The 24,851-nt window shown below is 48.1% G+C and overlaps 8 protein-coding genes across 8 annotated transcripts; 5 read left to right on the top strand and 3 right to left on the bottom strand.

Annotated features, from left to right (window-relative positions):
• Positions 1–1,462: 1,462 nt before the first annotated feature.
• F5891DRAFT_272530 (uncharacterized protein) lies at positions 1,463–2,821 on the top strand. The gene is made up of 4 exons (XM_041371146.1): positions 1,463–2,137; positions 2,192–2,342; positions 2,389–2,539; positions 2,595–2,821. Exons 1-4 carry the CDS (start codon positions 1,775–1,777, stop codon positions 2,662–2,664), a joined length of 735 nt encoding a protein of 244 aa, XP_041226473.1. The 5' UTR covers positions 1,463–1,774; the 3' UTR covers positions 2,665–2,821.
• A 411-nt stretch (positions 2,822–3,232) lies between these two features.
• On the top strand, positions 3,233–5,334 carry F5891DRAFT_1172792 (uncharacterized protein). Its single transcript, XM_041365608.1, has 10 exons — positions 3,233–3,433; positions 3,754–3,883; positions 3,938–3,999; positions 4,187–4,239; positions 4,285–4,301; positions 4,401–4,466; positions 4,531–4,566; positions 4,605–4,627; positions 4,721–4,758; positions 4,895–5,334. Exons 1-10 carry the CDS (start codon positions 3,310–3,312, stop codon positions 5,033–5,035), a joined length of 690 nt encoding a protein of 229 aa, XP_041226474.1. The 5' UTR covers positions 3,233–3,309; the 3' UTR covers positions 5,036–5,334.
• A 449-nt stretch (positions 5,335–5,783) lies between these two features.
• Positions 5,784–6,611, bottom strand: F5891DRAFT_272585 (uncharacterized protein). Its single transcript, XM_041371147.1, has 5 exons — positions 6,372–6,611; positions 6,206–6,313; positions 6,071–6,147; positions 5,945–6,008; positions 5,784–5,894 (listed from the first exon to the last, which is right to left on the bottom strand). Exons 1-5 carry the CDS (start codon positions 6,504–6,506, stop codon positions 5,811–5,813), a joined length of 468 nt encoding a protein of 155 aa, XP_041226475.1. The 5' UTR covers positions 6,507–6,611; the 3' UTR covers positions 5,784–5,810.
• A 780-nt stretch (positions 6,612–7,391) lies between these two features.
• On the top strand, positions 7,392–8,691 carry F5891DRAFT_1030630 (uncharacterized protein). The gene is made up of 6 exons (XM_041361580.1): positions 7,392–7,471; positions 7,546–7,993; positions 8,052–8,159; positions 8,218–8,294; positions 8,356–8,419; positions 8,470–8,691. Exons 2-6 carry the CDS (start codon positions 7,859–7,861, stop codon positions 8,551–8,553), a joined length of 468 nt encoding a protein of 155 aa, XP_041226476.1. The 5' UTR covers positions 7,392–7,471; positions 7,546–7,858; the 3' UTR covers positions 8,554–8,691.
• Positions 8,692–9,871: 1,180 nt separating this feature from the next.
• On the bottom strand, positions 9,872–11,905 carry F5891DRAFT_951348 (chaperonin Cpn60/TCP-1 family; the record flags this gene model as incomplete). The annotated part of the gene is made up of 8 exons (XM_041375036.1): positions 9,872–10,060; positions 10,115–10,768; positions 10,823–10,971; positions 11,025–11,279; positions 11,326–11,470; positions 11,521–11,657; positions 11,704–11,794; positions 11,849–11,905. 8 exons carry the CDS (start codon positions 11,903–11,905, stop codon positions 9,872–9,874), a joined length of 1,677 nt encoding a protein of 558 aa, XP_041226477.1.
• Positions 11,906–13,369: 1,464 nt separating this feature from the next.
• Positions 13,370–16,816, top strand: F5891DRAFT_1030640 (uncharacterized protein). Its single transcript, XM_041361581.1, has 9 exons — positions 13,370–13,658; positions 13,716–13,844; positions 13,893–14,038; positions 14,092–14,868; positions 14,919–15,101; positions 15,152–15,350; positions 15,408–16,165; positions 16,222–16,605; positions 16,664–16,816. The coding sequence occupies exons 1-8, from the start codon at positions 13,460–13,462 to the stop codon at positions 16,546–16,548; spliced, it is 2,718 nt and encodes a 905-aa protein (XP_041226478.1). The 5' UTR covers positions 13,370–13,459; the 3' UTR covers positions 16,549–16,605; positions 16,664–16,816.
• A 267-nt stretch (positions 16,817–17,083) lies between these two features.
• F5891DRAFT_272802 (uncharacterized protein) lies at positions 17,084–18,102 on the bottom strand. The gene is made up of 4 exons (XM_041371148.1): positions 18,013–18,102; positions 17,936–17,962; positions 17,803–17,883; positions 17,084–17,751 (listed from the first exon to the last, which is right to left on the bottom strand). The coding sequence occupies exons 2-4, from the start codon at positions 17,939–17,941 to the stop codon at positions 17,173–17,175; spliced, it is 666 nt and encodes a 221-aa protein (XP_041226479.1). The 5' UTR covers positions 17,942–17,962; positions 18,013–18,102; the 3' UTR covers positions 17,084–17,172.
• A 4,056-nt stretch (positions 18,103–22,158) lies between these two features.
• On the top strand, positions 22,159–24,823 carry F5891DRAFT_272866 (amidase signature domain-containing protein). Its single transcript, XM_041371149.1, has 10 exons — positions 22,159–22,837; positions 22,891–22,999; positions 23,051–23,121; positions 23,172–23,266; positions 23,320–23,418; positions 23,465–23,783; positions 23,832–23,969; positions 24,019–24,146; positions 24,195–24,331; positions 24,383–24,823. Exons 1-10 carry the CDS (start codon positions 22,400–22,402, stop codon positions 24,496–24,498), a joined length of 1,650 nt encoding a protein of 549 aa, XP_041226480.1. The 5' UTR covers positions 22,159–22,399; the 3' UTR covers positions 24,499–24,823.
• Positions 24,824–24,851: the final 28 nt, after the last annotated feature.

The raw sequence follows: 24,851 nt of genomic DNA on the forward strand, positions 1-24,851 counted from the left end.
AGAGGTGAAACGTGGATTTTATAGGAATGCGCAAGATATACGTACAAACAGAGTAATGAGTTAGTATCCGAATTATGGAGGGGTCGTCATCTAATGGACACCCAGTATGACGATAAATGAGATCATTCATCGAATTCGGAGGTAATGCCGATGACAACACAAGGACAACATCCATCGGATGCAGTATAAGAAGGGCGGTATGTGTGCTCGGGCGCATAAAGAAAGGTTAAGAATTTGATGTGAGAAGCGAATGATAACCTGAAACGAGTGCAAAAATCGAGCCAAGTGCAACTTGAAAGCGTAAGAGAAGCCTTAACGCCGGATGGGGAGGTCACAAGGACAATGACACGATGCCATTGGTCGGATGATATCGGGATCAACGATATACGGAATCTAAAAAAGAAAACTCGTGATAAGCTACTTACCTGTTGATTACATGGGGTAAGTAATGCGCTTGAGAATGTGAATTGTGCGATCTTGTGAAAAAGATCATCGTGGGACCATTGAGGAGGTTATTGACGTGTTACAATGGGAATTTGGATGGCATGTCCATGTCAGCACTCGATGCTCAGCTCTTCTATGGGCTGGTGAGTCACTACATGTGACGGTATAGCTGGGTGTCAGTGTGGACTGACGGCAATTCCCAGCTCGGTAGGCGAAGACGTCCAGGATGTCAAATACTGATGAGGGTGTATCCGATGGTAAGTGTACAGTGGACCATGTTCATGATGGATGCGGTCAAAACGACGGGGAAGGCCACGTTTCAATTCAATGTTTCGCCATCTTATACTATGCAACAGTCATGGCGTGCTGAACGCTTGCGATGGTGTGCTCAGCTCCCATCACGTGAGCACCTCTCATTGAATCGTCCCAGCAGATCCGCCTTCCTGAATTACGACACTCTTCGATACTTGTGCGGGCCGCTTGTATTGTGGACAGGTTCTCCCGACAGAACTTGGCGGAATCAAAGAAAATTTTCATGGCACTCCAAGTGTGCTACAATATAAATATTGATGTGAGACCACCCAAGTTCTTGCATTAATGTGCTTCTGCATTATCTCGTCTACCAAGTACTGCTAGTGCCGGCACTAGTCCCTTATCAACACGCGATGGTTTCGTGACCTCTCCCTTCTAATAATTCCGTCCCACTCACATCCCAGTCCAAGGCAAATTCTCCCGGGTGCATCATTGTTTCCCCATTACAACAGCAAACTCAAAATTCATGTTGTCAAGCGATTCTGGAGCTTCAATATCGTAGCTGATATCACTGGAGACTGTCACAACTTGCAAACGGTGGAATGAATGTGAAATCAGTCTCGAGCAGCTTGCCAACCTTGGTATTAAAACCGCTTTAATCTTCGAGAGAATTAATTCATATGCTTCAATAAAGCCAATAGGTTCTATGATATCTATGTGGACGATCTACAACTTGACGGACAGCATAACTTTAGGTCAATCACAACAAAATCAACTTTTAAAGAACGGCCAGTGTGATATTTCAACCTACGCCAGTCGAAATCAACAAATTTTTAACCACAAAGTCTCATTGCAACTTGAAGAACAAAGACCCTTTTCATGGCGATCATCGCGACCAGTCTAGTCATGCCTTCTTTGATCGACGATAACTTGTGGCGTCGAGCGACTCTTTGTTGGAATGGAAGACGACCATAACTCTATTCATGTGTCCAAGACATAACGATGCAACCCATCTCCTTGCCTATATAAGAGACATCAAAAATGGCACATATCCCCATCAGTATCATCTTACTCCAGCATGTCCTCCGCACTTACCTATCCTCTTCCTGTTCTCCCTTCTATCCCAGACGATCTCGAAAATCTTGACTCACGCTATGCTTTACCTCATCTGATGGCACTAATGAAGAACACACTCATTCGTGGTCTGAATCGCGTTTATGCATGTGCGCCTCTTGTCATTGTCAGTCACCCCGCTCTTCCGCCTTTCCTTGACTATGTGCGCTCGCTCCTCGCGCAATTGAATGTGCACCTCGAGGAGGACGCTACTTTCTTTTCTGCGAATGCTTTGGTGGAGGTTGCCGCGACCAGAGCCAACCCTGACACTAAGACTATCAGGGAATCGATAATTTCATTGACAAATTTGGTGTCGACATGGATTATGGTAGGTACTTCTATTTTCCCACAATTTCGCCCGCAATTCAATACTCTTGAACAGGATGAGTCCGATTTTTCTTCAAGCGCTCTACGTGAGGGACTCTCTTTTGGACCTGCGCTGGTTACCGTCATGCAGGTACAGATCAGGGCGCTTACCCCCGCGTTGCTCAGTTCGATTATATTCCACTTGGACCTTCTCGAATTGATTGCAGGTGCGAATCTTTTTTCTCGGGTCTCTGAAATACTGAAGTTTAATAGCCAGCGTCGGTCGCATCAGTGAACGCTCGGACATGACCTTTCTGCTTCCTTTTGTTGTCTCGCATCATGATCGTACCACCTCTGTCCATTGGCCCAGGATTCCCGAAGGTTGTATTGAGATGTTCCCAACTCTTATTCTCAACCACCCAGGGTACGTTATCCTTCTCTACCTCAGTTGACCCTCGCATGACATTTGCTTATCAAAGATGCTGGCAATTCGCGCCGTATAATCCTTTCAACCATGAGGCTCAGAGCTTAATGGCCATTTTTGCTTGACTTTCTTCAGGGTAGCCTTTATTTATTTATATTTCTCCATTCAACTGCCGCTCTTCCCGTACTATCTAATACCATTGATGTGCGTCTGGAGATCGCTTGCAGCCCCAGAAGCTCGGAACTATTTCCGATAAGTCACCATTCCTTCGGGCCACATGAGAGACTTGGAAGCCTGTCATGCATCACGTTCTTGCAATTTTTTACCCACCTTGCTGGCAGTATTGTGACAAGACTTTACTGGCTTAATATCATTTGGACGCGGATTCAAATCATCATGCCCCGTGGAGGAATAACTATTTCAACTACCTTATATGCTGTCATCTATGACGCCAATTTAATGAACTGCGCAATACACAACGTTGAGTGCGCGACACGAAAAGAGCCGCAGCCTGAGCTTTCAAGTTGGACTCCAACGGCCAATATCTTATTACAGATGGAGGAATGACTATTTCAACTACCTGATACGCTGTCATCGGCATCTGTGCGAAGCGCAAAAATTTAGGCTCCCACCTACTTCTTGCATCCCCACTTCGCTCGCAGTAGTCGATCACTTGTGATGAGTAAGGATATAGGCCAAATCCTCCTCCAGAAACCTGTGAAGCCACTGTTCATGAAAGCTCAGCATGTAGTCTCAAGGACTTACCCGCTATGGATGAGCGCATGGAGTTCATCGCTACTTCTAATGCTTTCTTCGTCGGAGCCAACCCTATAGACTATAGTGGAGTCCAGCAGGCTATTCGGAAGTTGGAAAAGGCGTCACAAAAAATTCTGCGTAAGTAGACTGCTGGGCTTCCTGATTCTGAATATGACTGAGATTGTGCGGAAATGCTTGGAGTCACTGAACGCGCTCGACTCGTAGTCGCTTCATCGGAGGTAGATCCTCGCATAGTTAAACAGGTCAAGAAGAGGTTGAGACTGGCGCACACGAAGCAGAAACACTCCTGTGCACTTGGGGGCGCATATATGTTGCATTTCAGACAGGACCACTGTCTTGAATAGGTGGGTGTTTGTGGTTGAGCCGTTGAGTCAAGACTGATGTGGAGTCCATATCTGAAAGGCTTGGATCAATGACTGCACCACTATCATCTACAGTTGCTCGCTCGACCTTGCAGATGGCCTCGCTCAAACCCCAATCCATGCGCTGCAGCTGCATTCTTCGTGTCAACTCTCCAGATCCAGCAACACTCGTTCCCGGAGGGTCAAAGGGTTCTACGACTGTAGGGTCCGGGTTGTAATGATGCAATGTGGATAGATTTCTAACTGAGATTCTGCATAGTACTTCAGCTAGTCTATTCACAGCAAGCAAAATATTATTTTTACCTGTCAGCTGGTTGACCGGTCAGCGATAGTCAGATGATACGGAAGTTAATAATATCTTTGTCGTGGTTGAAGTTGAAACGGTATCGAGTAGTTGATGATCATGGGCGTAAAAAGTTAGGTGCATTCCATCCGAATCGGCTTAGCGGACCATAGCGCTGGATCCAAGTATGTCTTTTCCAGCCTCTCCTTTGAGTCTTACTTCTAGCCCAGATGATGGAGCCGACAAAGTTGAACTCGGAAATTGATGGAGAAACCAGGGTATTTTATACTACTGTCTCCACAGGATACATCGTGATTCGTTAGTCTGTTGTATGCGAAAGGTGTGAATCACATTATAGGGTCACACTACCAGAAATACATACCACGAGACAACTGATGCGAACGTTGACGATCATGTAATGTCATGATGTCCGAGACAGAAACGATGCTACCGGTGACAGCGACACCGGTGGAGCCGGTATAACCAAGATCGAAAAGAAGCGACGGTGACGACGACACTTGGTGGGATGTCGAACTTCGGGTTAACGTTATGTAATCCCCCGTCGCCAGCCAAGGAGCTTTAAAACTTCGCACATACCAAAAACGGTACGTAAGAAGTCCCTTCGACCTGCCAAACATACCAGAAATAAGGAACGAGGACAGGCTGGTATGTTGAGCTCGTGACTGGTTTGACCTATACACCACGGACCAGTCGAGCGGCAAACTGGTATACATGTTTTGAGATGATACTATATTATAGGTGAGATTTCGGGCAGACGGTACTTGGATAGAATACAGGTAAGAACCAAAGACATAGCACCAACATTGTGCAAGCTGCTGGAGCCTGGAGCAAGAGGGTTCGATAAGAGCCTCGAAAACATCCTTTTCACGAGACATTCGTAAGAATTCCGCTAATAACTTTGCCCTCCCTCAGCGCAACCGTCATGTTAGCAACAGGGTTAACGTTGGGAGCCCACACATCACATCGGGATTCGGGACGACATTGCTACATAAACGCGAGAGTTTTGCTACTACGTGCTCTGAGTATTCTCGATACACAGCAGGCCGTTGCTAGTTCTTGTTCAGAGGAGAGCTTGAATAAAGGAGTGAAGGGTACGAAAATGTGAATCTATTGCGAGCACTACAGCTTGTTCTGCGCTTCCTTTCTGCTACACGTCTGGCTTTCTCAGCAACCTGCAGCTCCTGAGCAGATAGTTTCGCCAAAACACGCCGGATTCTCTTCTGTGGGGGTGCAGGTTTGTTGAGGCTGTTGAAAACTAGATTTTCACTGTTTCTGGTACGTTTTTGCTGCATCATTTTGACATGTACAAATGGAGAGGATGCAATGCGTTCATTCTTGGAAGCACGACGCGCTTCTAGCTAGGGAAGGCGCCTTGTCACACTGACTCACATTCTCTTTTCAGTCAGACAAGGCCGCTGGTCTACGAGAGTAGTGTTTTTGCCGTTCCATCTTGGCCCCATCTGTCGAAAACAGTTCCAGATGTTCTGTATGAAAGCACAGCATTCTCTGCCTTTTACTTTGTCAATTATTCGTCTCACCATCGAATCATCATACTACTAGCGACGTATATCTTGTACAATGTCCTTTTCACTGATGGAGTGTATAGAACGTCGGCACAGAGACCTCATGCTTATGTATCCTGCGGGCCCAAATGCTATATATATTCTACCTCACTTATATCCCTGAGAGAGTCAGACCAAATCAATCCTATTCATCAACGTACACATACGCAACAAAGGAGACGAGTACATATAGGCAAAAACACTTCCAATAGCTCAGCGTTGCCGGCATACCTCTGCAAGCTCATGGTGGTACCTGGTGGCGAAAACTAGGCAAATGATTGTAGATCAGAAACACGGGTCAATCGCCACTGCTGGTGAGGAGTTCCTGGGACGTAAGTCTCCAGTTTCACCTGCGAACGTTATGAGTAAAAGGCCTTGGAAAAAAAATCCACCGACTTACTTCACCGCGCCTCGGACTTGGAATGGATATCACCAGGTTATCTTCCCCGGAGATGTATCTAATGCTGTACATTTGAGTCGTTAAATTAGAAAAAATAAGTCGCTGAGCACTGTGTCGGATTCTCACGTGTAGGTACTATCCGCCTGTGGAACAAGATCGACGATAAACGCCTGCGTGGTGTAAATGATCGGTTCATCCGAATCCTGTGTACGTCTACGTCAACCAACAAGCAAATGAATGAATACCGATCTGATAGCATACCTGATTCGCAGCAGTAAAGAATCCATTTCCATTGGTGCCGCTGATGACGGACTGAATGGTGACGATTTTGTTTGAGGACCCTGACACGTAATGTCTCTTGATTATCCACTGGTAGATGTGATGCGTAAGAACTAGTCGCAAGGCGGGTGCAAACGCATATAGATACCTGTTGAGCCGCGGTGCCATCTTCGACGAAGCCTTGAATCTGATTGCCTTCAGTGGTATCGCCCTCCTTCAGATCGAGCATGAGGTCTCTGGCAATGTTCTTCATAGTATACACTCCATCAGTGGAAAAAGGCATTGTATAAGATGTAGGTCGCGAGCAGTTTGATGATTCGATAGTGAGACGAAGAATTGACAAAGAAAAAGGCAGAGAATGCTGGTCTTTTATACAAAGTATCTTGGGTTATTTTCGACAGATGAGGCCAAGATGGGGCGGCAATAACACTAGCCTTGTGGACCAGTGGCATTGTCTGAGAAGGAAATGCAAGTCAGTGTGACAAGGCGTGCGTCTAAAATGTCCTATCGCATAAACGCATTGTATCCTCCCCTCGGAGCACAAATCTTGCGACCGTCTTGTGAGAAAGGTGTTTCCGAGATTTGGGGCAGGTGGTCTTCGGACAGAATACAGGTAAGAGCCCAACTTGAAGACATGGCACCAATTTTGTGCATTCAATAAGAGCCTCACCTATAATAAGTATGCACCACTTCAAACCATGCATAACAGTTCGCTGCTCAACTTGTCCGTAGTACTAGTGAATAGGTCAGGCCAGTCACTAGCCTAAGATACCGGCCTGTCTTAGAAGCACGTAGTATGTGCGGAGTTTCAAACCTGGCTTGATCCAGACTCTTCCAGACTCAATCCAGACTCTACGATTAATTGAACGATTGCTAAATTGGCTGACTACGCTACTGCTGGGCCTTACTCAGGTACAAATACTCCACACGTCGCAGGTACAGTTCCCAAGTAGAGCGGGAATTGCGGCTGTAATGAGGAACGGTTGGTCGCAATATTCGTGCATCCGTGTCTCATTTCACATAGATTTGTGTCTAACTCGTTTGCTCTATAATCCTCAATCAGGGCCTTATACCCCCACTACCAGCTGCAGCCCGGTATAACAGCAATCATATTATATAGCAGTACTGCTGGTGAACCTCAGATATAGTTACATGCGTTGTAAGATGTCTGACCTATTCACTAGTACTACGGACAAGTTGAGCAGCGAACTGTTATGCATGGTTTGAAGTGGTGCATACTTATTATAGGTGAGGCTCTTATTGAATGCACAAAATTGGTGCCATGTCTTCAAGTTGGGCTCTTACCTGTATTCTGTCCGAAGACCACCTGCCCCAAATCTCGGAAACACCTTTCTCACAAGACGGTCGCAAGATTTGTGCTCCGAGGGGAGGGTACAATGCGTTTATGCGATAGAACTTTTTAGATGTACGCCTTGTCACACCGACTTACATTTCCTTCTCAGACAATGCCACTGGTCCACAAGGCTAGTGTTATTGCCGCCCCATCTTGGCCTCATCTGTCGAAAATAACCCAAGATACTTTGTATAAAAGACCAGCATTCTCTGCCTTTTCCTTTGTCAATTCTTCGTCTCACTATCGAATCATCAAACTGCTCGCGACCTACATCTTATACAATGCCTTTTTCCACTGATGGAGTGTATACTATGAAGAACATTGCCAGAGACCTCATGCTCGATCTGAAGGAGGGCGATACCACTGAAGGCAATCAGATTCAAGGCTTCGTCGAAGATGGCACCGCGGCTCAACAGGTATCTATATGCGTTTGCACCCGCCTTGCGACTAGTTCTTACGCATCACATCTACCAGTGGATAATCAAGAGACATTACGTGTCAGGGTCCTCAAACAAAATCGTCACCATTCAGTCCGTTATCAGCGGCACCAATGGAAATGGATTCTTTACTGCTGCGAACCAGGTATGCTACTAGATCGGCATTCATTCATTTGCTTGTTGGTTGACGTAGACGTGCGCAGGATTCGGATGAACCGATCATTTACACCACGCAGGCGTTTATCGTCGATCTTGTTCCACAGGCGGATAGTACCTACACGTGAGAATCTGACACAGTGCTCAGCGACTTATTTTTCTAATTTAACGACTCAAATGTACAGCATTAGATACATCTCCGGGGAAGATAACCTGGTGTTATCCATTCCAAGTCCGAGGCGCGGTGAAGTAAGTTGGTAAATTTCTTTTCCAAGGCCTTTTACTCACAACATTCGCAGGTGAAACTGGAGACTTACGTCCCAGGAACTCCCCACCAGCAGTGGCGATTGACCCGTGTTTCTGATCTACAATCATTTGCCTAGTTTTCGCCACCAGGTACCACCATGAGCTTGCAGAGGTATGCCGACGCTGAGCTATTGGAAGTGTTTTTGCCTATATGTACTCGTCTCCTTTGTTGCGTATGTGTACGTTGATGCAATAGGATTGCTTTGGTCTGACTCTCTCAGGGATATAAGTGAGGTAGAATATAGCTATCTGCAAATAATTCGAGGAGGGTACGCAGATCAAGCGCAGCCTCTTATATCGTTTCACCCATTTACATGTACTAGTATGTCTTCACTGTTCAGACTCTCCGTGCCACAACATCCGTTCGCACTTAAAAATATCGTTTTGCTCGTTCCTCACCCTCCTCTCCCTTTCTTTCATCGTTCCCGATTCAAGTTCCTCGCTCTCCTCATAACCCGAATCATTTGGGCCTGCAGGATACCTGAAACCCGGTCACTGCGAGGAAACCCTCGGAGCCGGCCGCGGATGACGCTGCGCGTCCTCGCCCGAAACTCTCGCTACACTCTCAATGTAATCGCTCTCGCTTAGCTTAATCAAATGCATTGTTACCTTCGGTCTCATATCACAATGTTTACCTGCCCCATCAAACATGTCTAAGTGATCCTCAAAGCTCCCCGAGCCATAAACGCGCACATTTTGCCGAACACGTGGCGCCGAGATGCCATTGCGAACGGCTTTCAACACGCCTGGCAAACTCAGCACAGGTGTTGAGGCCTAGGCTGTTATACCTCTGAGGTTCTGACCACCACCATCAATGAGTCACCATGAACCGACTACTCTCTTCACGTACACCCTCCTCGAGTCGACACTTACTATTTTTGCTGGAATTTCTGGTAATTACCGCACTGAGTTCTATCGTCCATGTCCCAGCTGTGTCAGCCGTGAATTCTGGGGTGATCGCACGTATTTCAACGAGTTAGCCAGTTTTCTAGTGTCTCACCTTTTGAAAGGTGCGATCTGGAGATTTATATGAATTAGAGAAAATTTGACATGCTTAGCCTAAATTCGTAGCGGGAGGTTTCCCTGCGGAGAGTTAGGACTCTCCTGCCGCGGGAGATGAGTCAAAAACCATGTATACGGTCATACCTAACCCCCTTCTACAGCGGACTCCTTGCCATCATCGTAATCCATTTGCATCCCATTCTCTGGGTCACCTATCACCATTCGCGGACATCTGTCATAGACATTGTACAGTACAACGTTCCCCACAGTATTTCTCGCTGCTCACCCTAACGTTCTTTTCGGCTGCATGCATTTGTTATTCCCATTACTTGTACCTTTTCTGGTCTGCGCAAAATTACTGTAAAGCAGTCTGGACACTCCAGTATCAGTGTCCTAATCTTCATCCCAGTTACTTGCTTGTTGAGGGACTTTGGGTCCTCCTGCAGGTTTGCTCATGATGATGCTGTCGACGCTGAGTACCGATACAGCGGCTTCTGTTGCGAGCTTGATGGCCCACTGTTTTGCGGCTAGTGGGTCGAGAATCTTGAAGTCGGTAGCTAGCAAAGTGCCATCTCGTTCGGCCTAGCATATGATCAATCAATCAAAGGATGATGATACAGAACTAGTGAACTTCACCTCTATATCGACACCCCAGGCTTCGCCGCCCTCCTGTTCGTGCTTGGCCCACAACCGACTGAGAACCTCGTTGCCCTCAGCACCTCCCAGGGCGTTCTCAGCGAGCGTTCGGGGTATGACTTCGAGTGCTGTAGCATACCGCTTCACAGCATGTTGTGCCAGCCCCCTCATCCCGCTCCCGTATGCCTCGACACGCTTGCCTAGCTCCAGCTCCGTTGCACCTGCACCTGGAACTAACCGTGGATCTTTTATGAGGGATTTGATCACATTGACGCCATCGTCGATCGCGCGCTCGAGATCGTCGAGATGGTTGGCCGTCGCCCCTCTAAGCACGATCGTTGCTGTGCGCGTCTTCTCTGTATGTCCCTGATACCCATCCTCGCCAGAAGCGAGCTGACGGAGGACAGTGACACGGTCTCCACCGATTTCCGTCGTCTCGAAGATGTCGACATAACCTGCTTCCTCTGCGGTGGGTGCACCGACACGGGCGAGGGGTGTGGCGTTGACGACACGAGCTACGCGGCGGAGGTCAAATTTGGAGAGGACTTTGAGAACGGCGATGTTGAAGCGATTGAGGTAGTGTAGGGCGAGATCGCCGATGGACGAGCCTGCGATGATGACTTTGATGCCTGAATCAGCGATTTCTTTAAAGATCTGTTTGAGCGATAGTTAGTAGATGTAGAAGGTGATGAGATGGAAAAAACATACCCTTTCAAGTTGTTGCTCCTCGCCGCGCGTAAAATTGAGCATTTCGTCTGCGCTTTTGAGCAGGACAGTGCCTTTCGTTTCGGTTTGGGCAACATCGAGGGCACATGTGAAGACAGCCACTTTCGCGCCTGAAATTTTTTTGATGATACCTTGGGAGGGCGCGAGAGTGTGAGCGCTGTATTGAGAATTTGAGTGTAATTACCTTCCGGTTCGCGACCAAACACCATCCCTTGTACGACTTTGCTGCCAGAAAGGCTGCCGCCCATGATCTTGACGACGCGGACGTTGTCGACGTTGAAATTCTTTGGGTTTTTGGGCATGACCACGAGTGCGGCTTCGGCGACTAGAGATGAAAGCGTGTCCTCGTAACCGTATTGCTTTGATGCAATAGCGGGTTTGAGAGCTGTAACGAGGGATTCCCCGGTGAAAGGGGAAGGTAGGCTGGACGTTGATAGGCCTGTGCTGTTGTCAGAAGAAAGTGTGAAAGAGAGGAAGCGACTCACTTTCAAGTTCCGCGAGAGCTTTCGCGCATGCAAGTTCATATCCCTTGATTACTTCACTAGGATGAAGCCCCATAACAAGGAGGTTTTCAGACTTTTTGAGAAGTTCTCCTGCGAGAATAATGACCATGTTGGTGGAGTCACCCATCTGGATTTAAGTCAACAGGTAGATAAGAAATGAGATTGAAGAGGACATACCTCAGACTCTTGAGCTTGTGATGCCATTACAAGAAGCTTAGCTGCCGGGTGAATGACTTCGATCTCCCTGATGATGGTAGCGGCATCGGATGTTACGAAAAGTCGGCCAAGATGATTGATTATTAATTTATTACGACCTGACAGAGAGTCAGGATAGATGTATTATAAGTGTAATATGCGTACCATTTGGTCCAAAGCTTGTCCGTACGAGATCGGACAACTCTGAAATTGCCTGGATGTTTCGAAGGACGGCATCCTCGAGACCCTGGAGGTGCTGCAAGAATTATATCAGACGTTGTAAGCGAAGATCGGGAGTATAAAAAAATACCTTGTAGCCATTCTTAAAGAGCTCGACGTTATTGGCCTTTGGTACTTTTAACGACATGACGCGCAACACCAAGCCAAGACTTAAGTTTAGACACGTCCAGGAAGTCAGGGATTTGGATACTCTGGGGCTTTTGATACTCCGACTACGTTAAGATCATGGAGTCCGGGAACTTAAGTCCGCCGGACAGTTCGGGGATCACGTGTTCCCAGCTTAGTCGGTGCTGGATGGACATGTAGCCTACATTAATGTATATCCTGGTCATGTAAGTGCAGGTTAGTGGCTTTATGACTTATGACAAAATTCATTATACAGCTTGTCACAGATATCAATGTGTCTAGCCTCCTTTTGCTCAAGTCCAGCTTTTCCGGCAATTCAGCATTTTCAAGAGTTTACCGCATTTCTTTACTGATGCATGAACATTTTCTTGCCTTCTGCACATGGTGGCTACTAGACGTGTTTGCACCCTTGTGACCGGTTCTCATCGCACACATCACGTCTACTAGTGGGTGATTAAGAGACAAAACGAACCAGGACCCCCCAACAAAACTCACCTCTGAGCTGCGTACTACAAATAGGCTGTCTTCTTTATTTCGCGGTACTGTACTTGGCGGTATATTGATCATTTGCCGCTTCACATGTCAGCATGGCATGGCATTCAGTACAGCAACAGCAACAACAATGGAAATAGATGTTTTGCTCCCGTGAGCGAGGTATGCAGGATTGGTATGCATTCATTCATTTACTTGTTGATCGCAGACGTGAGCAAGATTCGGGTGTACCAGTCGTTTATACCAGGCAGGCGTTTATCGTCCATCTTGTTGGACGCGGGGACGATACTTATAGGTGAGAATTCGACTCAGTGCTCGGGAACCTATTTCTACTAATTTAACGACTCCGATGTACCGTACTGGCTTCACTCTCTGGAATGAGAATCTGGTGCTATCCATTCCGACCGCGAACAACAGTGCAGTAAGCTGGTGGGTCTTTTCCAAAACCTTCTGCTTATAACGTTCATAAGGTGAAACTCGAAAATTGCGTCCCAGGAACTTCCCGCCAGCAGTGGGAATTAGCCTGTGTTTCTGATCTCCAGCCGATTGGCTAGTCGTCGCCACTAGGTACCGTGACCTTGCAGAGGTGTTCAAGGTTGAGCGCTGAGTTACTGAAAGTGTTCCCGCATACATGTACTGCGTCTTGTTGTATCTGCCTCCGTTGTGTATGTGTAATTTGATGAATAAGATTGCTTTGGTGCGGCTCTCTTAGGTATATGAGTGGTATGGCAGGCTAGGCAAAAGATAGCCGCGGTCACCGGTGACTCGGAATCGTTCGAGGTGCGTAGATCTGCGCTTGATCTCGCAAATCAGCAGCATATATCATGATGCACCACCCATTGTTGTTTTACCCATTTACATGTACTAGTACAGTTATCGTCACGGTATAGCTAGCGATCACTGCCCGAGGCATAAGCGCGCACATTGTGCCGATCACGTGGCGCCGAGATACAATGAGGCTTGAGCATTGCGAACGACTTCCAACACGTCTGGCAAACTCAGCACAGGTGTTGACGCTTTATGCCTCTGAGGCTCTGACCACCACCACCATCAACGAGTCAATATGAACCGACTACGCTCTTCACGTGCCCCCTCCCCAACACCTACTACTTTTTCCGGAATCTCTAATTACCGCACCGAGTCCTATCGTCCGATCAAGGATAAAGGAAATGTCCCGGCTGTGCCAGCCGTAAATTCCAGGGTGGTCGCACGCACGCATTTTGACGAGTTAGCCAGTTTTCTGGTGTCCTATCTTGTGAAAGGTGCGGTCTGGAGTTTCATGCGGATTTCAATGTTATGGTGATACCACGTGCCTTCAGCTCCGCAGGAGTCGCGGGCCCACGCACGCTCAAAATTGACCAATCTTACCAGACAGCAGTTCCATGAACTGTCAACTGATGTGTACGACGAACTCGTCCGACGTCGAAGGAACACTCCCGAGAACGACGGTAAGTCACCTGACCTATATAATACCATTAACCAAGTCGTTTTTACAGTCCCATTCCTTCCCGTGCGTGATGAATTTCATCCCAAGCGGAATCAGGCGCGCCAAAAATTGGCAACGCTGCCTAGCGCCAAGTTTGAAGATCTTTGTAGCGATGTCTACTTTGAAATCATGAGAAGATATCCCGAATTTACAGAGGTAGGTATTTTCATCGTTCATCGTTATTTAATCTATACTAAGCCTGGGTTCAGGTGGAAGACCCGGGGGTAGCGTCTCCCGCATCAGCATATGACGATGTACCCTCGCCCGAATTCCACACATCTCCGCGGCCGGACATGCCCATACTTCCACCCAGTACCCGCACAGGGCGACCATCCGAAGATCGAGGCAGCGCACGCGAAGAAGAGCCTCGACGGAGCGAGGACACCCATGCATCCCGACGAAAAGCCTCCCATGACCAAGGGGCAGATTTTGGCCGAAGACCAAGTGGCTCCGCAAGTATCCGGAGCGACTCGACGGGAACTACAAATGCGCAGAGTGCAACCGCAACGAGCGGGATGGTAATCCCAAATAAGAGCACCATCGCAGAAGAAGATATTGAAGTGCCGTACGGGCGGGAGATGCGGGAGAGTTCTGGAACAGCCGTCGATACACGTGACGGCGTCAGAGAGTTTGATACCACTGACGGTGAACACGAACACTGGGACCAGCGAGGTGGATTAAGCGGGCTCAGCGCACGGCTGAGGAATGTGCATACGGAAGATGATGACGTGGGGGATGTGAGGAGCGACGAATATGATAAAGTCTCTCTGGGACGTGCATCAGTAACGTCCGATCGGTCCATCGGCGGATCGAGGATGCCCAGTGCAGCGGGCGATGAACAAGAGCGTTTGAGGCGAGATTACGAGTTCAAGATCGCCACGATGCAGAGCCGTATAACAAGTCTGGAACGAGACCTTGAGCAACGGGAGCTAGACACGCAGCAGACGGTACGCCGTTTAGAAGAGGAGCTGGAAGTTTTCCGAAAGGTAGGTCTTGAGGAAATTTTCTTCTGATAGTCACTAAGTTGAGCCTACAGCGTGCTGAAGAGCATGGATCTGCTATGAAGGCTCTGCAAAGGGAGCTGGATGATATTCGGGATCTCCGGGCCAGAGAGAAGGAACGTGAAGCTAGACGAGCACAGGCCGACGAGGAAGAACTGCAGATACTGCGTGACCGCTGCGAACGCCTTGAAGAAGAGCGGAGTTCTGGCTTTGGGATAGTACGTCGGTGATTTGAATTTGACTTGCCAAATTTGACATCTTTTTGCAGGACAACAGTGAAATCATCGAGCAGCTACGTGCTGATATGGAAGGGTTGATGTCAGAACTTAGCGATCTGTCCCGCAGGAATGATGAGTTAATGACTGCGAAAGATTCGGACCTCACTGTGATCCGTGATCTGGACAGCCAGCTCAAAGAATACAAACGCAAGTACGAACAAGCCAAAACCGAGCTCAGAAGCGTCAAAGGTCCGCAAAGATATCCTTCTGATGTATTTGGCGATCATCTGATATTTTCATGGTCAGCAACATCCCAGCTGTTCCTACAAGCGCCCAAGATGGAAGACCAATTGCCAATGGGCCCTGACGGGGGTCTCGTCGATATACATGTCACTGCGTTTGTGTCCGCCATCGATAGTCTTTTGACAGCTGGTCGTTCCAGTGCTCCGACACGCGTTCTAGTGCCGATGAAAGCCGTCGTCACGTCTACCACAGCCATCATCGATGACGTTCGTGCATACGAACAACGCCCATCCCGCGCGGACGTTGACGTCGATATCCTACACACTCTCCGTGAGCGCGCCGAGGCTACCCTGACTAACCTTGTAGCTGCATCGAAGACACATGCCACTGCATCCGGCATGTCTCCTGTGAGCCTATTGGACGCAGCCGCGAGCCACGTCTCCGTAACATTGACGGAGATCGCAAAAATGATATACATCCGCAAGGCTAGTCGGGCCGAGCAGGAGGAGTTCATGTCTTCCTCTGGTTCGCTGTCGTATCTATCTTCTGCGCGCTCGACGGAAGACGTGAGACCAAGTTTTGAACGCAAGGGTTCTACCTTTAGCACGAGACGATCGGAAGATGTCGTATCGCCCCCTATGACCGCAGCATCGCGCTTTGCAGAGGCTCATAGCAGACGAACACCGTCTGAGCCGTCTAGTTCACTCACAAGTTCTCCTCCGCCTATATTTGACAAGTCTCCTGTCAACAATGCGTTGGGTGCAATCAGCGACGATTCAACAGCGCCTGAAAGCGGTGAGGACGCTTGGTCCGAGCTCAAGGTCAGCTCTACTAGCACATCTATTCGTTTTGTCGACTCACAGATATCAATTTCCAGCCCTACCTCGAGGCACAGACCGAGTCCATCGTTTACGCGATTCAAAGCGTCCTTTCCGGCGTCCGCAGCCCTGTACCGCCGCCGACGTTAAACGAAAACCTCACTCAGATTATCACGATCGTGTCGAGTATTGTCGCCGTTTGCAGCGACAACCTGCCCCCTGCGTCCGCGCAGCAGGGTGCAGAACTACTGCGGGAGCTAGGCGAACACGCACGGAAGCTATCCGAGGTACAGACGCTGCCAGAAGTCACGAAGGAATCGCGGCAGGTCATGGCCAAGTCGAGCTTTGCGGTCGCGAATGCGATGAAGGGGCTCATGAAGTTGTAAGTTTGAAGGAGGTGCAGTGCGATATGATTAGGATGGATGGCTGGTCCATGCATTGACGTATGATGGCAGTATTATCAGACGTGGATCTTCGTTAATTATGATATGCTCCTTGTAGTTCAGTTCTTTGGATACCCTTTTCAAGGATCCATTTCCGCCATCAATGATCATTGGGAGATCTAGTACTCAGTAGAATACTTGCAGCTATTTGCACTATATGGCGATAGAAAACACTTCACCCCAAACCATAACCACGCCGTCACCAAAAACTAGTGATCTTGGGTCCAACCTATTCCGTTCATCGTCAAATATCAACAACCTGCAACGTTAACAAGTCACACGGCGCCTTTATTATAATACGTACAAGAATCGAGATCACATATGCTTCAATCATAGTTGCGCTCTGCCGTTGACGAAAACGTTGGAACAGAACACTGATATTTCAAACATTGTTGCGAAGTAAGACGCAGAACGGGTCTGAGAAAATTGTTTTACGATCAAGGGTCCTCACAAGTAGTAGTTTCACCCTTCAGCTTTCGATTTGTTTTCACGTACTGCTGCCCCGCATGCCTGTCACGTGCCAGGACTCCAAGCTTGAGAATGAGTATAATGTTCTTGTTAGGACTGCTAGCATGATAGCACGAGTCTCATGACGAGGAAACAAGGTTGATGGAATAGTAGAAGACGCGAAGGATAAGATGATTGTACATATACTGCTCCTATATTAATGACCATTGACGTACGGGGGAGATACGCAGCAAAGAAACAGTACGAAACGAACCCACAATGGGATAGGTGGTGACTGCGCGGTTGCTGCACCTGGTGCGGCAGTGCTAGTACCTTGATCAGGTGTGGTAGATGTGGTGGTGGCGGTGGCGGTAGGCTGAGATTGCGACGAGCCCTGGCCATGCAACGGCCTTTGCTGCTGCTGTCGTGGCCGCGGAGCAACATACAATGCCTGAACAGAATTATTGAACCAGTGTGATTGCAAATAAATGTATGAAATACCTTTCTGTCCTGTACTGTAGCAACATCAACAATACGAGGACCACGAGAGAATATGGACCGCCTTGGGCGTCGCTGAAGTTCGGTTGCACCATCGGTATTCCAGTGAGAGTGGTGGAAGAGGGATGATAAGCGTTCGAGAAGGGGTGCTCGAGTACTGCGGGCGGGAGAACAATGATGTGTACCGTGTGCTGCAGAGGACTGAGAGTACATAGGTCAGAACAAGAACAGGTCAAAAAGCAGATGACTCGCCTGAGCGCCATTGTGTACGCCATCAAAAAAGGCTGGCGGTATTCGACGGACCTGAATAGGTGGATGCCGAGCAGCATCGCTCTAGAGTGACGATCTTAAATTGATTGAAAAGACCAAGAAACACGTCACATACATTCATCGCCGACTTTTCAGCTGGGACCTGTGAGGGGGAGATTAGCTTAATTTGGAGTGGAGATCCACGAGCTTTACATCAGATAAAGGTTGGAGGAGGTCTTCAAGGCCAGCTTCTTTGAGGATGGCCTGAATGTCCCATGTGTACACATTTTTGTTCTGGCAACTAGTCACTAGCAGCTTTCCATCAGCGGAAAGGGCCGCGCAGCGTACAACATCTTCGTGCTGGAGGGGTGGACCGACTTGCAGATTTGTGTCGATATTCCATAGACGCACTGTTTTATGGTCTGATGCACATAGAAGGCGGTCGTTCTGGGACAAAGTGATGGCGTTGACCAAGAGTGTGCGACCTCCCAGATTGGCGATCTCCTGCCAGGTGGCTGTGTCGTATATCCTAATTGGGTCGTATGAACCAGAGATAAGTCTCTTACCGTCAGACGTCCAGACCAAGCTCCGAACTATAAAGTCATGTTTGAGCGTGTTAAGCAACTCGCCTGTCTTGCCGTCCCAGATTTTGACTGCATCTTCGTCGTCTCCGCTCGTCGCAATTTTGGTTGCATCGGGTGAATATATCATCGTATACACCCACTTGTGCCCAGTTTTGATTGTCAGGACAGTTTGGTTGCTCTTGACAAGCTTGACTTCCCAGACTCTTGCCGTCCCATCCCAGGATCCACTCAACACTAAATTACCATCTCCACTCCAGCACAGTGCACCCACAACATCAGTGTGTCCTGCCCAGTTGGCAATAACCTTCCTTGTCTCCACGTCCCATAACTTCACTTTCCCGTCATTGCGTCCAACTGCAACTGTCTTGCCGTTTGGAGACAATGCCATGCACCCCACTCCTATCTCATCCTCATCTATCCAGCCCTCTCCCATCTGTGTGCCGCTTTCTAGGTCCCATAGTCGGAATGAGCCGTTCGTTGAACATGTGATGATCTGTTGTCCGGCATGCAGATGTACAACACCGTTTACCCAATTGGTATGACCTCGCAACATATGACAAGGCGCGATTTCTCGCGTCTTACTGGAGGAAGACATGAGTAGCGCTCAGTATCTCAACTACGACAGATTGGGGACTATGTATGCGAGAGAGGTAGGATCTTGAAATCAGGTCGAGTTATCCGGCAACAGGAATAATTGCTGGTGAGTCCTGTCTCCGCCACCTTACTTCTTGTCAGAGCATGCAAGTAATTGCTAATAAGCCAGCCCACTTACAGGTCCGCTCTTTACCCAGGACTCTAACTTCGGAACTGTCTATGGAGGAAGTGCTGCGGAAATACCGGAATGTGCAAGAGGTATTCCAAGTGGCTGGCGAGCATCTGGTCAGTTGTATCCTGTAGAAAAGCCCATATTATCACTTACGGGCAATATCATTTGGACGATCCCTCACCAGCGATCAGAGGGCGTCTGGTTGGGAGTTAAGGAAGCTACGCACCCGTTCATTCATGTTGTCTTTTAAGGTTCGTCCCATGCGCAATCCTCGTGTTCATTTCACAGCTTATTGCTGTGTAGATCAAGCGCTCAGCGCTCAGGTACCAGTGCTGTGCGAATGTTCCTATACGTAAGGACTAGGTTATGGTAACCCTTCAACATGTTCCAACTCGATGCCGTCAACATTGCAGGATATATGCAGGCAGAGTAGTATACCAGTAGTGTCAGTACCTAGGACGGAGCTATCGAACAGTCCGCTGTATCACAGTCCTGTTATCTAGCCACTTCCTTTTTACCTTCTCACTCCCTAAATTCTAACTCTCGCTGTAACCCAAAGGGCAAACCATCATTACACCATTTCAGCTTGGCTTTCATGTAGACCTGGTGTGGCTTAAGCTTCAGTATGAAGCTGATATTCGAATTTATTCGATAAGGTCTACAAAATGATTTTGATCTTGGTGGGTGTGTGCATTCTCATGGTTGCGTGTAGAGGAGCGCGATCGTGACGTTGCTACAGTGCATTCACAATCGATCCTTTTCTCGGAAAACCATATACCACCTCGGTCATGAGTGGCTGCAAACTTGATGCACGAAGATGAGTGAAAGTTGACATGAATGAAATTATTTTGTGGCAACGTTGAACGCTGCGTACTCGTCTTGGTGGAGACTGCATATCCAGAACAATTCTTTCACTAGTAAATCGACCTGGCAGGGTCCGACTTGCTCCACACAAGGCAGTGACAGCTCATTACATGTATCGCATGTGAGCATGCCATCACACCCCATTTTCCCTGTACTGACGCCAAATTATCTACTCTCCTTCCAAATTTCATCATGGTATTTTTTTCCGTTTGTCTGATCCAACGGAAAAGAAAACAGTGACACGAGCGATCAAGCTGTCCTTCGCTCACAATTTAGCATTGTATTGTCAAGTCCGATGCACTACGCAACTCTCGTGATAAGGAAAAAAAGTAGCGAAAAACACGAGCAAAGAGATGAGAGTAAGTGGAAGCATGAAAGAGAAACGCTGCACCCCGTCGTATGGGGGAGGTGTATAGCAAAGAAGAAGCACAAGAGGAGCCCACAATGGGTCGGGACTCGGGTGGTGACTGCGCGGTTGCTCCACTTGCTGTGGTGATATGGATACCTGAACCAAAAGGTATGGTGGGCGTTGAGGTGGCGCTAGCTGGGATTGCGATAACGAGGCCTGATTGCAAGTCTGCTTTGCCATTGCTGCTGCGTTCGATTTATTGATCGTAGTGCAACAAACATTACCTGAACCAAAATAATTAATCGCAGCGATAGGAAATACATACGAAGGAGTACGTACCTTTCTGTATTGTACTGTAGCAAGCTCGATAACGTAGGAACCGCGAGTAAATATGGTCCATCTTCTTCGAGAGTTCGGTTGCCTGGACCATCGGTATTGTGGATGTCTATGGATGAGTGGACTCGAGCTTTGGACCAGTCTATGCTCCTTGTCTAGAGTAAACTTGAGCCAGTTCCGGTATATCATCATATACAACGGAAAATCACTGCGAGATCAATCTAGCATGTTGAAACTAGCCGGGCAGTATGTATGACTTACAGGAAACGTGATTGGGGTGTGTATGTACAGCTGGGGGAGGTAAAGATCCAATCCAGGGCAAGATATTGTAAATACTTACTATGAGAATATGGATCAGGCTGTATGCGGGCTGTCCAGATCGCTGTCAGCCAGGCAGACCTTGTGAACAGCAGTCTTAGATGGAGCAGGCTGCGGTTCTGTCGACTCTTTCTTCACTTTCAGCTTGATAGGTATAACTCCCAGGTCATACAACTCTGAGCTCTCCCAATTCAATGCCAACCATCTTCTTCCTTAGCTTGAAAACACGCTCGTCGTCGATATCGTCCACCGGTGTTTCACGTTTCCTGTTACTCTCAGAAAACCTGTTGTCCATCTTCGGACACGCTTGAAACCTCATTCCGTATCGGTGCAGGAGATCCCAATGCATCGGGTCGTTGGGAGACAGTGATTATCGGAGCCATAGGACAGAGGTTGTAACAGGTTGAAGGTCTTACGGATGTGGTGAATCCTGCGCATGCATAAATATCTAATCTAGCGTTGTTTCGTTCAGTGACGGTTAACTGAACTTTTTTGTTGGAAGAAAAACCCTATTCACTGTCTTCAGATTGCAAATGACATGAAAGAAGACTTTCATTATGAACCACTCGTGTGTGCTGCAGCAGGACGTAGACGACGATATAGTAGACGTACAACTGAGCCACCTAGAAGGAAAAATGTACATCGATCAGGTTGCGGTCGCGTGCAGAGGTAGGCTTGGTTAAGACCGGAGTAGTAATAGACTATAGCCCGTTTGCGGCTTGCCGTAGGCCCGTAGCTTAGTAAGTAATTGAAATTTACATCTATTCATGTGACTGTCCCGCTCAAGACGACTTGCTCGGAGTGCGAGTCTATATGACTTATACTACAGCCATACCTATGCATGGACCCGGGCCCTCACCGCAGAAACACTCGACTTTAACTCATTTCCAAGCGTTGTGACATCGCAGACCCTGCAATCTCTTATAAGTCTTCGTTCATTGTGCTACTAAAAGAAACTTGCTGTCACCATCATGAATCATATAACAGGTTATCTGTGCAGCCAAGCCTGTACTTTACTAGCCCAGATCATATCACGAGAACCATCCACAAGACCGGTTTGGAATGCGGCCGAAGTGCACTGTCCGTTATTAACTAGCATGGGCATGGCCCGGACGCCGCGACCACGCGCCAAATTGGAGGTTATCGAATGGTATTACACTCTAATTATAATATCTGCCCCCTATTATCGTTTAATGCAGCTGATCACAAGTCTAGTTCTTAGTTCTATGACCTTCATTTTGTTATCATTGCGGGCACGAGACATGTCATGCGCCCACACTATAGAAGGATACTCATGCGTATCTGACAGTTTCTCTCAGGTACGAGGTCGTACATATATCACAATCAAGCTTGAATCATATCTGCGCTATCTCCCTCTTAACAATGGCTACAGTTTCGTTTAAAGAGAAAATCAAAGGCGTAGGCGGCCATGCGTCATACGAGGCAAAAGCTCACATCTTCCGAGAACAACTTGAAGCCAAGATTCCAGCGAGTCTCAGACTTCCACCAGCAATTCTCGAAGACCCACCTCTTAATGTTACTCACATTCCCGAGACCTGTGGCTTGCTCACGCACAAAGAGCTGGCTATTACCGAGCTGGATGCAACCGCCGTGTGCCAAAAGATCGCCGTAGGCGAGCTGACTGCAGTTGATGCTGTCACTGCATTTGGAAAACGTGCAGCTATCGCTCATCAGCTCACAGCCTGTCTTATCGATTTCTTCCTCGATGAAGGCATAAAACAGGCGCAACAGCTGGACGAGTACTTCCGGAAAGAAGGCAAGGTCATTGGGCCACTGCATGGATTGCCAATTTCAATCAAAGTAAGTGCAGATTGAACAAACTACGATGATCTATCTCAGATGATCGCCGTCAGGGCATGCTTCCGGTCAAAGGGACAGTTGGGTCTGCAGGCTTCCTCATGAACACCGAGACTGCGACTGAAGACTGTGATATGACAAGAATTCTGCGTTCGCTTGGTGCGGGTACGTAAATTATGCCTAAAATTATATTCTCTTAGTTGAGCAGAGTTGCAGTCTTCTACGTCAAGACGAATCAGCCGCAGACTTTGATGCACCTTGAGTCCAGGTCTACCTACGGCCGAGTAGTAAGTAATCTCTCGAATGGAAACACATTTCTGTGACACAAATCCCATAGTTGAATCCCTACAATACGGATCTTACTGCAGGAGGATCTTCTGGCGGTGAATCAGCCCTTATTGCCATGAAGGGCTCTTGCATAGGTGTGGGCACGTAAGTCTGTATTCCTCCATATCACACCAGAATTTGATGCATTGCCAATTAAGTGATGGCGGAGGATCCATTCGAGCCCCGTCGGCCCATTGTGGTATATATGGGTTCCGTCCATCATGTCGGACCACGCCTCTCCATGGGGTCCTATGGTAGTAAGTATACCAAGCTCTGTCATCAAATTATATTGACATCGCCCAGTCAACCTGGCCAGGACGGATTCTTTAGTTCTGTAGGTCCAATGTGTCGCTCAGCGCGAGACATGCGACTTTTCCTTGAAGCTGTTCTTGGAGCCAATCCTGCACTCCTGGACCCAGATGTGTTGCCAGTGCCACTGAAAGTGCCAGACCTGACCAAGAGGAAACTGCGTGTGGGAATCATGATGCACGACGGGGTTGTGACGCCCCATCCCCCAATCATTCGAGCATTGAAGTGGGCAAATGCAAAGCTGGAAGCCTCACCAGAGGTTGAGGTGGTGGACTATATTCCATATGACCACGATCGTGGATACAGCATAGTTGTGAGTCTGGTGATATGTAAGGCAATGCTGTTACTCACCTGTGTCTAGCGCGAGCTCTACTATGAGGATGGAGGAGCCACAGTTCGACGCATTCTGAAGGAGAGTGGAGAAGAGATACTTCCCCTGACAGAGTGGGTCATCAGTCCACCACACGTGAGAGATCATGATGCATCAGAAGTTTGGAAGGTAAGACAACATTTTGATGCTCATCGACACTTGCGCTGACATTGATCAGCTGCGTGATGAACGTGATAAATACAGGAGGGAATACTCTGATCACTGGTGGTCCCAAAATGTCGATGTCGTCCTTTGTCCACCCTTCCCAGGTACAGCCAGCCGTCATGACACTGCAAAATACTGGGGGTGCGTCATGGTCTCTCGCTTGATACCAGACTCTTAATAGCTCATTAGCTACACTGCCATCTGGAATTTGCTCGACTACCCTGGGACGGCTTTCCCGTCAGGTTTCGTCGCTGACCCAGCCATTGACATATATCAGGAACCACCCAGCCCTATGAGCGCGGCAGATGAGTACAACCTCTCTCTTTGTTAGTCTCTCTTTCTCATGTCGGATAACATCAGCTGACCCTTGCATACAGATGATGCAGCGAAATTCAAGGGGGCTCCTGCGTCGCTACAAATCGTGGGCCGCATATACAACGACGGTTTGGTGTTGGCTGCACAGGAAGTAGTTGAACGCATACTCAAATCTTAGGCATACTAGGGCCTGCGCCATGTGCAATTTGATTATACCTTTCGGTACTGGCGTTGTGAAGCGCAAATGATGGTCGGATTGTTACTGTAGATCATCTATGTCAAACCCCCCATTTTATTAGTTTTGTCGAGTTCATTCATGTCGAAGCCTTCCGCACTCACGTGAAGAACAGATACACAAGTATGACAACACAATCCCCAACTCCCACAAAGAGGAGGGTGTTGGAAACGTGCACCTCACACCTTATATCACCACCATCGACCGAGGTCTCGCAACCAGTCACAGTCAAGCAGGTGCGATGACAGATTTGCTACTCCTGGAGGCCCTATGCCAGCTCGGTTTTGAAACATGCC

Source organism: Suillus fuscotomentosus, assembly GCF_016647785.1.
Source record: "Suillus fuscotomentosus strain FC203 chromosome Unknown F5891scaffold_24, whole genome shotgun sequence".
Lineage (NCBI taxonomy): Eukaryota > Fungi > Basidiomycota > Agaricomycetes > Boletales > Suillaceae > Suillus > Suillus fuscotomentosus.